The 12,287-nt window shown below is 38.7% G+C and overlaps 1 protein-coding gene across 2 annotated transcripts; it reads left to right on the top strand.

The window, feature by feature from the left end:
- Positions 1–1,046: 1,046 nt before the first annotated feature.
- Positions 1,047–12,284, top strand: LOC149010576 (uncharacterized). 2 transcript variants are annotated; one of them, XM_089164282.1, is made up of 6 exons: positions 1,047–1,212; positions 1,416–1,501; positions 5,726–5,897; positions 6,105–6,549; positions 10,391–10,471; positions 11,335–12,284. In XM_089164282.1, the coding sequence occupies exons 2-6, from the start codon at positions 1,418–1,420 to the stop codon at positions 11,846–11,848; spliced, it is 1,296 nt and encodes a 431-aa protein (XP_089020408.1). In that variant the 5' UTR covers positions 1,047–1,212; positions 1,416–1,417; the 3' UTR covers positions 11,849–12,284. The 2 variants fall into 2 exon arrangements, with proteins under 2 accessions (XP_089020408.1, XP_089020409.1); XM_089164283.1 differs by having other exon boundaries at positions 1,047–1,501.
- The last annotated feature ends 3 nt before the right edge of the window (positions 12,285–12,287 follow it).

Here is a 12,287-nt window from a genome sequence, read left to right as displayed (position 1 = left end):
AGCTCCGGCAACACCTACTGATTTTGAGCACTTGAGACTCGATCTAGGAGGGAGACAATGGAGCGACGATTTGGGCAAGAAAAGAGATGGAAAAAGATTCGATTAAGTGCTTGGATTTATGTGGTTTGAAGGGGCATGTTTTGGGGTTGATTTGTGCATACCAACTCTTACAGGAGTTCTCTTTTGATGCATGAGTGAAGCAGAAACAACCACATATGATTGGGAGGGAATGTTGTGCTAATTATTTTTGCACTGTAGATCTGAAAATTTGAAAAATAAAGACTAACCTGGCATCCAAACTTGAGAAAAACTCAAAGAGGAGCAGTCAAGCGAATTACGGGAGAGAGATTTGGAACACTCAAATCCTTTTTCTCTCTCACTATTTTTCTTCCCTCCATCTCCATGTTTGCTAAAAACTTAGGCTCTATGTGTTTTTTCCCTAAGTAGCCCATTTTTATTCCTGAGAGATTTTTGTTCTAAAAAATGGGGTTTTCAGCTTCTTCTTGACTTGCTTGTGTTTCTGATTTCTCTGTTTTTGTTTTTAGATTTGGCTTCTCTTTCTTACTTCTGCCCTTCTATTTACTTCTTTGAATTTCAACCTAGATTTTCATTTTGTTATGAAAAGAAGAAAACCCAACAACAATTTAAAAAGAAATTTTCTCTGCTTTCCTGCATCTTCAGCTTCTCTATTTGGAAACCTCCTACGGGTAACTATTCCAACACTTGATCGGTTGGTTCCACGACAATCACCACCTCCTTCCTACCCAATAATCTATGGTACTCGTCCACTGGTTTCCGACAGTGGCAACGGTGGTCGTGCGTTGGTTGAATCGGTATCGCCGGAGGTGAGGAGGGAGACCGCAAGCACCCAGAAACAAGAGAGAGAAAGGTAAAGAAGAAGTGGTTAAGAGTTGAAATAATAGTAACCATACGATCAGAATAAAACAGATGTCAATGATCTAACGGTCAACAGTAGGAAACTGGACCGTGTCAGAACCGGAGCGGATAAAAATCCGATGAATCAAGTATTAAAATATGAAGCGATCTTTACCAAAAAAAAAAAAAAAAAAAAAATGTTGCGATGATCACAAAGGGCAGGCAGGGACAAAAATTCAGACAACATTGACTACTTTAATGGCCTGGGTTTCGATTTTCCCAAGCCAGCCTTCTTCTGGATGCTTGAGGAGTTGAGGGCGAGCGAGCTCATCTACTGTAAGCATTAAATTCCGATTCTGATTTTGCTCACTGAGCTTATTTTTATGGTATTTGAGGATTGGGATATGGGTAATCAATGATTATGGTTCTGGAGTTATGGGTTTTCTTTGATTGTCATGTTACGATGGTTGTGTTCAGAACCCTCAAAAAGAGAGATATTCAGGCTCATAAATTCATATTCTGAGCTGTGTTTCTTTTAGAAATGGCTGAGTTTCGTCTGATGGCCTCTCCTACATCATTTCGTGGGCTTTTTCACAATGAGCAGGGCCTCAACAGGGAACTTAAGGTAATACATGATTTGTATATCTTCACTAGTGGAATTTATCGCATTTAATACTGTGGATTGTTGATTTCTGACGTGTTTGTAGATTGATTTTGTTGAATTGTAAACCTTCTGACAAGGGATGGATTAAATTGTTTAACGGTTATATTTGCTTTTATATTTATTCAGACTCTAATCTGAATTTTGTAAGGGTAGGATCTTATTAAATTTTGTTTCCTAATTCGTACCGACTTCTATTCGTCCATTAGTTCCCCTATGGATGGAAGTTTCATTATGCTATCACCAGGGTAATGTTTGATTTTTAACCCCTATGAGTGGATGAAGGTGCCAGCTTACATTGAAAACCGGTGTTAGCCATCTTAATTCTCAAGTTGTCATTTTCTATTTGGGCAACTATTGATTTTATTATGGATTTTATAGGGTTGGCATCTTGGTTGATTGCTTTCTAGTTTATAATTGTGTGCACTGAAATCTTAAATGCTTTGATTGCTCTATTGATGAATTATTGATTGCTTCAGTTTTTTAATTTGTTTCCCCAATGAAAACTTCTTGATCAGTGTTGGAACATGCTTTTTCACAAGGGTCAACTTGATTGTTTTCTGGTAGGATCCCTGATGATGAGGGAATCATAGGAGAGTCACTGACTCCAGCTATTGTCCGTTCATGATCTATACGAACTCTAACCAATTGGTTTTTTTTTTTTTGCGGGAAAAGGGGGGGGGCGAATAATGATTTTATCAACTGAAAAAGCACGAGTAGAGTTCCCAAAGCAGAAACCCTTGGCCATGCCTATAGGCCCCTTCCTCCCCTTACAACTTTGAACCCCATCCTTTTGCAAAGTTAAGTGTAGTCCTCTCTGAAAATTCAACTGCCCCTTAATATCAAAAGCAATCCCAACTCAAATCTGTTTGTACGTCCTTGATTACCTGCCCTAATGTAGTATTGTATTTGAATTATCAAAATAGTAGCCAAATTGAATCTTTCACAAGGATAAATTTTAGATTGGACGGGTTAAGGATAATATGAAAAAATTAGATTTGAAACAAAAAGCTGAAATCTAGAGTGATATCACAATGTTAACTCGAGGATAACATTAGAACAATAAGGACATATTTGTACTTCAATGAAAGGATAGTAACAGAAATAGAAGACTTAGACTTGATTGGTTTACTGCTAGATGGAGAAGTGAGGGAATGATATAGTAGAAATGAGAGAACTACAAGGACAACAAAATAACACTTGGGCTTCACACAGCAAGGTGGATCGATTGGACCTGATACCAACCTACCTTGATCAAACACAAAGTTTCTTCTCCATAGAGAAGAATAACTAACAAAGCAAGCTTAATTTCAAATGATGAGTGGGTTCCACCCTCATACATTAGTCCCTTTATATAGCCACTCTTAAAGACATAAGCATTAAATACAACATCCAACTACTGGCTGACACCCACCTAATAATGACTCAACCGCCATATAACTCTTGACAAAGGAAAACTCCTTTGACAATGAGTTATTTATTTTCAAAGTACTGCACATTTTATTGACTTTTACAAGAGCTAGACTTGGACTTAGGTCTAGCCCATAAAATATGTGGGTTGACTTTAACCCACCAAAGTAGTCCTAGCCCATGAAAGCATTGGGCTAATTTGGGTCATACCCTTGTGACCCATTAGACTTCTTTTTTCTACCATATGTCTTCAGCCCTTCATCATGCCCATTTTCAAAAATTTCTTTCCTTCTGGGCATGGTGAACTCTAGCCACAAATGCCAACTTCCCACCTTATCAGTAAATGAATTCTCTTGGAATTCCCATTTTATCCATTTCCAGCCCCTACACGACGAATACAATGGTGGGTTATCCCCACTACACCATCTCGGGATACCTCCCCAAACCGTAGAAGAAATGGACATCTGAAAAAGAGGTGTTCTAAGTCTTCCATCCCGGTCCATTGTAGAGCACATTTTGGATTTACAGTAACTCCTCTGTTTATTAATGAGTCACTTGTAATAAGCCTTTGAATAAAAAAAAAAGAAAGAAAGAAAAGGATTCACTATAGGATAAAAGAATGATTAGAAATGTGGCTTCTAAACCATACCAACCTCCGTCACTGGACTATCTCTGTTCTAGTCCTCACAGAATTCCACGCTTCCCTGTAGGTAAATTTACTCCCTCATGGCATCCAACAAGGAACATCTCTTATAGTCCTTGCTTTTCTTTGGATCCCTTGTAGATCTCCCAAATTTCTCTAAGCTTTGCAATAACTGCACCTACATAAGACATCACCCACAAGCATCATTTTTTTTTTTTTTTTTTTTGGGGGGGGGGGGGGGTGTTGGGGGGTGGGCTGGGGTGGGGGTGATGGTGATGAATAATACAAGCATCATTATATCCTTGCTTGAATCAGCATGAGTTCTCTCCCTTAAGTGTTTAATAAGACACCCTACGGGTGCCATGTATCTAGCCAAAACCTGGTAGAGAGATGATCTTCAATACGAATTACCATATTAACTTCAACTTTCAATCTCATCTTTAGCAATTTCTTCCGAACCCTAGAGCAGTCAGGTATCGGCCGCACTGTCTAAGTATAATTTTTTTCCCCACAATTACTTGGAATAGATCCACTTTGCTTATAAAGAATTATGTTTAAAGGCTATCTTCCATATTAACTTAATACTATCAGTATCACCAACCTCTTTCACCCTTCTAATTCCCAGACCAACTTCCAATAAGAAACACACTGCTGTCCAGCTTATATAGGCATAAAAGGAGTTACCATCTGAACCCTTCCATAAGAATGCGCTCATGAGATTCCAACTTTGGACATGGAGCTTGCTGTTCCAAAAGTGCTTACCCAATTAGTACTTATTCCTTGCACCACTGATTACACCAGTTCCACCCTCCTCCCATGAGATGTAAGACGAGATTTTCAGAATTTTAATCACTTCCTCAGTGCCTCCAAGATTGGCATAGAATGATGCGTCAAAAGTTTAGTTGCAATAAGAGGTACGCCTAGGTACTTACTTGGCAAAGGGCCTTTCAAGATACCCACCACCTAGGCAAACCTATTTTTCTTCTCCTTCGCTCTCCTTGCTAAGGAAGTAGCTGATATATCTTTGTTAATAGATATACCTAACTAATGTGCCAAAAGCTCCGAAGTTGATATAACGAGTTGAGTCAAGCCCTTTAACTTAACTCATACTAGGCTAACCCAATCTGGCGCCTGTACACTAGAGTGAGCCCCATTAGGCACATAACATACCACCACTCTTCGACAGTTGTTGTCCTCGATGGCTCTCATTCTAGGCAGCTCACACTCGGCAGTAGGTAGCCCTACCAAGTGGCTGCACTCTGCTCCAATTTTTTTACGTGTAAGTAGCCATTTCTTTGCAGTTTTCGCTCTACTCTAAGTAGCCCTTTTTGGGATTTAAACCTTTGACATGGTGCCAAATCTGGTACCAAATGCCAGGTACTTTACTGATGGGCCAAAAGCTCTAAAGCTGATGAAACAAGTTGAGTCAACCCTCTAACCTATCCCATACTAGGCTGACCCAATCTAGAGCCCATACACCAGAGTAGGGCCCATTAGGCACATATGATTAGACCACTTCCCAAACTCTTCCAATACTGCTGTAACAGCTGCCAGAGATTCCTCCTTTACTGCAGAAAAATTCATAACATCATCCGTGAATGCTAAGAGTGAAAATACACTATCTTTTGCATTCAGGATAAAGTGATATAAGATTCTCCTACACCTTAAAATCCAGATTCTGTGACAAAGCCTCCATAACTAGCACAAAGATAAAGTGAGACATTGGACATCCTTGTCTGATTCCCACTGTGGAGGAGAAATATTCTAGGAGTACCATTCACCAAAATGGACACAACTGCTTGGTTTTTATGAGTGTAAAATAGAGCATTAATCTACCATCATGGAATGAGTACTTCCAGTCACAACACAAAAGCACCTAAAGGATCACACAGTCACAGTGTCACCTCCATCAACCTAGTCATTTGCCTACCCCGTCTAGAGTTCAAAATCATATGATTTCCAGTGCTTTTACCAGTACAGGTTTTATGGTTCTAATTACTTGTTATGCATTTTATATGAATCGATCTTGTCATACCAGTGAAACCGAAATTGTATGTATGCGATGTATGTGACGTATATTATGGCTCTCTCATTCCAGCAATTGGTTAACTATTGAATGCCTCTGGCTGATGCAGGAGTTCCAACCTTTTATGCCAACTCCTGAAACAAGACCACTGATGATAAGATCTGGCTGCTTTCATACAAAACTACTTCAGCTTGAGGATCCATGGATATCCACAACTCGGTTATCAGTTCAAACCAAGCTTGATTCAACCATTAAGCAGCCCGAGCTTGTTGATATACAAGGTTTGCAACTCATTGCCTTTCAGCACTAAATTTTAGAGTGAATATGATAGACATTCCTTTTATTTTTTAGTCATTGTTGGTTCTAATAAATGAAGTTAGTGATTACATGCTGCACGAATGATGGGTTCTGTTATCATTGTGCTTTAAGGCTCTGGAATTTCCCCCCCCCCTCTCTTAAATCCATTTGTGCTTTTGTTTTGGGAGCAGAAACTCGCATGGACTCTGTGCTCTTGAGCTTAGGTATTGCTGAACAGTGCAGAAGGCATGGAAATATCTTGCAATTCCTCATGTCTCCACCAAGTGAAGGAGTAATAAATGGGCAAGGCATTTCTCTCAAATCATCAAGTTTGCAAACGCTGGCTGTTGACATGCATCCACAGACATACGCATCCCTTGATGATGGATTGTGTCTTGATGAGGCTGAACCTCCCTTTATCTACCCAAATGGGGACTCGGCTCAGAAATTTATTCTGGATTTTGTTGGGGATTTGATTCGTGGTTCAAAAGTTGCAATTCAATCAGATGGTAAAGTCCTGTTGGCAGGCAGTGCGGTTGAGATGAAAGATCTACTTTCAGTTGTCGCTGAGTTATATTTATCAAAAAGTGAAACTAAATGCAGAAGGCAGCAGTTGCTAGTACCACACTTCTCCAGGTTTGACCCCTTGAACCCTCATTCTTCCAAAATAAACGTTTTTCTTGTTAGAGGATCCAAATCCTTGGAAATTGCACTTTTTTGGCAGTCATGTTTATCATTATTCAGTAATACATTTGATTGGGAGCATTTGAGAATCTGAAGTCTACTCTCTAATTTTATTCATATATATAACCTTTAAATCAGCTCGCCGCCCTTCAAAGCAATGTGATCCCTAAGGTCAAAAGGATATTTCAAGTTTTTGACTTTTGATATTGCTCCCCAATCTTGTTATCTATCATTTTGGCTCCTCTGTTAGTTATGGTATAGAATGTGAAGATTATATGTCAGAATATGGCCTGCTTTTTTGTTAGTTTATATTGGTAGTTTTTTCCCCCACTAAAGTCATTTTACATTAAGCAAAAGAAGAAAAAAAATTATAATGTACAGTGAGTAAGAAAAGTGTGACTTCCCTTACCTATCTTTGGCAATGCCATCAATAGGAAATAGGTCACTCAACACAAACAGTATCACCCAGTAAGGCTAAAGAGCAATCCTAAACCTAGATCTACTCATTGCATCATTACTCATTTCTTGTAAAATAAGAGCAGGCCACCTATTGACTTGTTCTGTAGAACGTGACACTGCAGCTGATGAAGCTAGGTAATCTGCAATCAAATTAGTCTCTCTAAAACAGTGGGTTATCTTCCACGAGATCCAGCAAAGATAATCTTGCAAATGCCACCATCTTTGTTTTACAAACCAAGGAACTAATCTGTGCTGAATCAAAAAAACCAAATCGGTTGAATCCCTTTCTACCCTCACCTTCTTTAACTGCATCTCTCTTGCTGTTTCTAACCCCTTTATCAGCGCTTCGAATTCCACCTCAAAATTTCTTCTACTTCCTAAGAATGAACTGAACTGCCCTAACATTTGAACATCATCATTCCTAAAGATACCACCTGCATCTGATGGGCCTGGTTTCCCCAAGGAGCTTAAGTTTCACCCGATGCACCTCTTCCACCCTTCTAGTTTACTAGAACATATGCTCACACAATCTTTTACTCAACACCAAGTCATCTTGAAATATGGCACCATGTGCCTTATGTACACCAAATCCGACATTTCTTTAAGGACCATCTTCATTACTGCCCACGCTGGTCTTGATTTCTCCTAAAATCTGCGCATATTCCTTTCAAACCATATAAAATAGGTTATGAGACATATGCCCATTCTTCATCTAAGGATACCAATTTAGCCATTCTTTTCCACCAAGTAAAAAGCTCGTTTACAGTATTGATGTTCACCCATCTAATATGAAATTATCCAGCAAAATCCTCCCATAATCTGCTAGTATAGGAACAAGTTATGAATGGATGATCCACTGATTCTGCTTCGCTTTTACAGAGCACACACCGTGATACCGCTGACACTCCCAAAGTTTTAATTTTGTTGTTCGTCACAATGCTTCCCTTCAACAATTTCCGCCCAAACAAAGAATGTGATGGTGCTACACCCAACTTCCAAATTGTCGAGTAAAATTGATATGGTTGTGCTCTCCTTCTGAGTGCTTCTCACTGACTTAACAGCGTCACCATTTGCATTATGCTGCCAATAACATTCATCATACTTGTTAACTGTAAGTGGAATTAGTTTTGCTAACCTGATCACTTCTTGAAGTTGGGCTTAATGCACCTCTGGAAATGTCCAAGTACCATCTACAATGAAATCTGCCACCATTGCTGTTTTATTGTTAAAAAATGATTCATCAAGCCCTATAATGTCAGCCACAGAGAAAGGACCTAACCAATTGTCAGTCCAGAAATTAATTTTTGATCCATCCCCCACAATCCATTGCTCTTGATCTTGACAAACTCCCACAGTTCTTTCACACCTGCTAGGATTGATGATTTTCCCATGCAGTTCTTCTAAGATCCATCCTTAAGCATATATGAATTTCTAGATAGAGATCCCATAGGCAAATTCCATGCTTTATATGCCAAGCTAACCTGCATAGTACTGCTTTATTGATATCTCTCATCTTTCTTAATCCTAAACCTCCTTCCTTCTTTGGACGACAAACATCCTCCCATTTGACTGTAATAGTCATTGTGGATTCTATGTTTTTATTCCAAAATAAAATTTTGATTCGACTAATTTTAAGTACTCATTGACCACTATAAAATCAGACTTACAAATCAGACTTACCGAGCTCCACTCAACCTGCTTGTGATAGAAGTTTCCCTTTCCAACCATCTAGTCTTGCCTTTATCGTGTTCCGCCACTAGCCACATCCGCCCCTTGGTAACTCTCCCCTAAAAAAGTTCTACCTCTGAGTACCTTGTAGGTAAGACTGCTGATGAAAACTCCCAAAATAACTGAAATCCTTTGCTTTCTTTGAGATGATATGTTTCCGAAAAACACATTGCTTTTTTGCCGATTGATATTTTGCCTGATAGTTGTTGGTACTTCCCCAAAAATGAATGAAGATGTTTAACACACTGTTGAGCTACATTTCATAAATATAAAAATGTCATCTGCGAATAATAAATGAGAAGGCACCTCTATTCCATGCGGCCCTGGTAGTGACTTAATAAAGCCCTTCTGAAGCAATCTTGTGAACCTCTGCAAAGGACTTCTTCAACAATAATAAACAACATTGGGGAAATGGGATCACCTTGCCGTAGACCTTGCTTCACTCCAAAAAAACGTACTGGCCCCCATTAAGCAAAACTGAAATTCTTGGCGACAAGATTAGATTGTGAATCCAAGAAATTCATCTATCAGAGAAGCCAAATTTTGTAAAACCTGAAATAAAAAATTCCAGGATAGCTTGTTGTACGCCTTCTGGACATCAAGCTTCAAACACATCCTGCCTCCATGAGCTGTCTTGTGCATCAGGTTCATCCATTCAGAAGCCATGCAAATATTTGAGGTAATAATTTTTTGTTTTTGAAAAACACCCTGCTCTGCAGATAGTATTCTTGGGAGAATAGGATATATAGCCTAGAGGCTAAAGTCTTTGACAATACTTCACGGAAAAAAATTAACCGGGAGTTTATTTCACGTATCTCAAGTATTACCTTATAAATCTGTAATACTGATTACATGGGACATTTCTAGCCATGGGAAAAAAATTAACCTGGGATTATATTGGCAGCTTAATTGGACATTTCTAGCGATAATTAACCCGGTGTTTATGTCATGTCTCTCATGTATTACCTTATAATTCATTAATACTGATTGCATGTTATTATTGTTCCTTTCTGCATCTTTGATTGCTTAAATAAATTATAAAACCAAATTAGTGTTTCATTTAACCTGTTGGAGGGTACATATTTAATCTTGTAACGATATTTTGTATTCTTTTTCCTGAGATGCTTAATTAGCCACTTTTGTTTTCCAGACTTCTAACTGTAGTCTCGTCACCCAATCTGCAGTTCATGACTTCAAATCTTGCCCCTTTTCCCATCTTGGGTTACTTCTGATGCCCAATCAGATAACTCAAAAAGCTTGTTACTGTGAAGTGACATTAGTTTTGTCAGGAGAGGAGGATACTTATCTGCATGTGTTGGATTTCTTTGCCCTCTGGACAGTGTTCAACTTGGAGCACCATTTGACTGGTGCTACTTTTGGATTTTTATTTTATTTTATTATTATTATTTTTTAAAATCTTAGATTGTATATATTTGGAAGAGTCAAATAGATCAAGTTAGGTGTCCTTTACCTTTATCATCAAGCCTATCTTCTAGTAAAATTTTTTTACTATAAAGCTTTCGGTTATTTATGTCAAGGTGAATATTTTGTCCAATAAGCATATTGACCATTGCCTCACTTGTTTAAACAATTATTAATTGGACAGGGTCGGTTGGAGTGACAGATCTATTATTACCCGTGGAAGTCATCTGGAGTTAGATACCATGACGGCTGCTCCTCTCAAGAGGTATTATTTTATACTTTTTGTGAATCTTCATTATATTATAATGCAAAAACTCTTCTCGGTGGAATTCTGCATTTTATTTTCCTGGAAAATAAGATCCATTTTCGTAGACTCTTTTCCTGTCTATTACATGGTTTTAACTTTATCATTGGGGACAACATGTCATATATAGATTAGGTTTATACTGCTAGTGTTCATCCCTGGGGGGGGGGGAGTGTGAGGGAATCTTAAGAAAAGGGGGAAAACAGAAGAATAATTTACATCACTGTACATCAACCTGAGCGTATAACTGCCACCCAAACTATATATGGGAACCAAAATGGCATTTTTTCCCCATGTCCACTAAGAGGTTTATAGTTTTCTCTTATTGATTTATCCCCAGAAATGTGGAGCTACCCAAATTATTTTTGGACCTTTTATTTGGTATCACTTTGGCTATGTACGAGTTTTTCTAGATCCAAGATCATATTGGGGGTGGTTTCATACTGGGAAGACATAATGATGTGTCAAATAGGGTGTGGGGGGAATGGTCATTTTGACTCCCTATTGTGAGGGGGCACAAGTATGCACAACTTTGCATGGAACTTTTACCCTAGAACTTTTAGAATTTTATCTTAATGCATGAAATACATGATGCCATCCTGTACAGGCAAGATTTTTGTAAAATTTGGAAAGTAGAATATCTGCAGTTGGAACTACACAGGCATTATAAAATTGTGGAATGAAATGGAAAATTTTGATTGGGCATCATCCAATTTGACCCTTTTTGTTATGGTGTAATGTGTGATACCTATTTACCGTATTTAGGGCTAATTTTCTCCTGCACTCAGCTCTTATAGTTTGCTCCACTTCTGATATTCTTTCAGCATTCCCAGCCCTCAGAGAAATAAGCAAAAGTCATCTCCAAGGAAGAGGTGCAATAAGAAAACGGTAAGAGTAAGGGATCTCTACAGGAAGAACTATTTCCATGCTTGTGAAAACCTTCTGACCTTACTTCTGGAGAAGAGACGGGGAAAGACGGCAATCCTCTCAATCAATAAATGGGGGCCCGAACCACCAGAGATAGAGATTCTAAATCAGTTCTCAGCTGGAATTGCTGGAACTGGTATTGCTGTTGTCTTCTCAGTCGCCTGTAAGTTCATAGATGGGAGGGCTCCATTATGTGCACCTGTGCTCTTGAATACTGGAGTTGGAGTTGGATTAGTTTGGCTCTCATGGTCAGTGAACAGGCTCAGAGAAACAATCATCTATATCAGCAAGAATTCGAGCAAGTTGGGTGCAGAAGAGGATGAGCTGATGAGCAGGTTGGACAGAAGCATGAAAGAGATTTTCTTCAGGGCAGCAACTATTTTGGCAGTGACAGTACTGAGTTTTGCATGAGCTAAGGTAGAGATTGATAAGGAAAGGCTTATTCTGGCAGCTCATATTGTCTGGAAACTCCAGATGAACTAGCCAACAAAGTCAACGTTGCGCAGTTGTGTTGCAGAAAGCTTTTGGGCAAATTGACCTAATGTTGTGCCAGCTGATGTTGGTTAATAGCTTCTGGCAGGTTATTCTGGCTTCACCACTTGATCAAGCTTCATATTGCGGGAGTCAATGTTAGTTTCTGGAAGAGTAATATAGTGATAACTCATAAGTTGAAAGAATTTTGTAAATATAATGGTGTAATAAGCTTGGCAGAGCTAATCTTTCTTAGGCATCTTAGACATTTTGTTGATCCTTGGACAAAGATATTGTTTCAGTTCTGAAAGTTTTGTTATTTTCTGGTGAAGATGGCATTTTTGTATATTTAACTAATTTGTTCATAGTGGTTGAGTGG

The sequence above is a fragment of the Hakea prostrata genome, chromosome 7 (assembly GCF_041222555.1).
Source record: "Hakea prostrata isolate BN-2017 chromosome 7, UWA_Hpros_2, whole genome shotgun sequence".
In the NCBI taxonomy this organism is placed as follows: Eukaryota; Viridiplantae; Streptophyta; class Magnoliopsida; order Proteales; family Proteaceae; genus Hakea; species Hakea prostrata.
This window is presented reverse-complemented; position numbering and strand designations above follow the sequence as displayed.

Coding starts and splice junctions, on each gene's coding strand:
- LOC149010576 (XM_089164282.1), top strand. CDS start 1,418: ATGGCTGAGTTTCGTCTGATGGCCTCTCCTACATCATTTCGTGGGCTT. Junction 1,502..5,725: donor GCCTCAACAGGGAACTTAAG/GTAATACATGAT, acceptor TGGCTGATGCAG/GAGTTCCAACCTTTTATGCC. Junction 5,898..6,104: donor CGAGCTTGTTGATATACAAG/GTTTGCAACTCA, acceptor TTTTGGGAGCAG/AAACTCGCATGGACTCTGTG.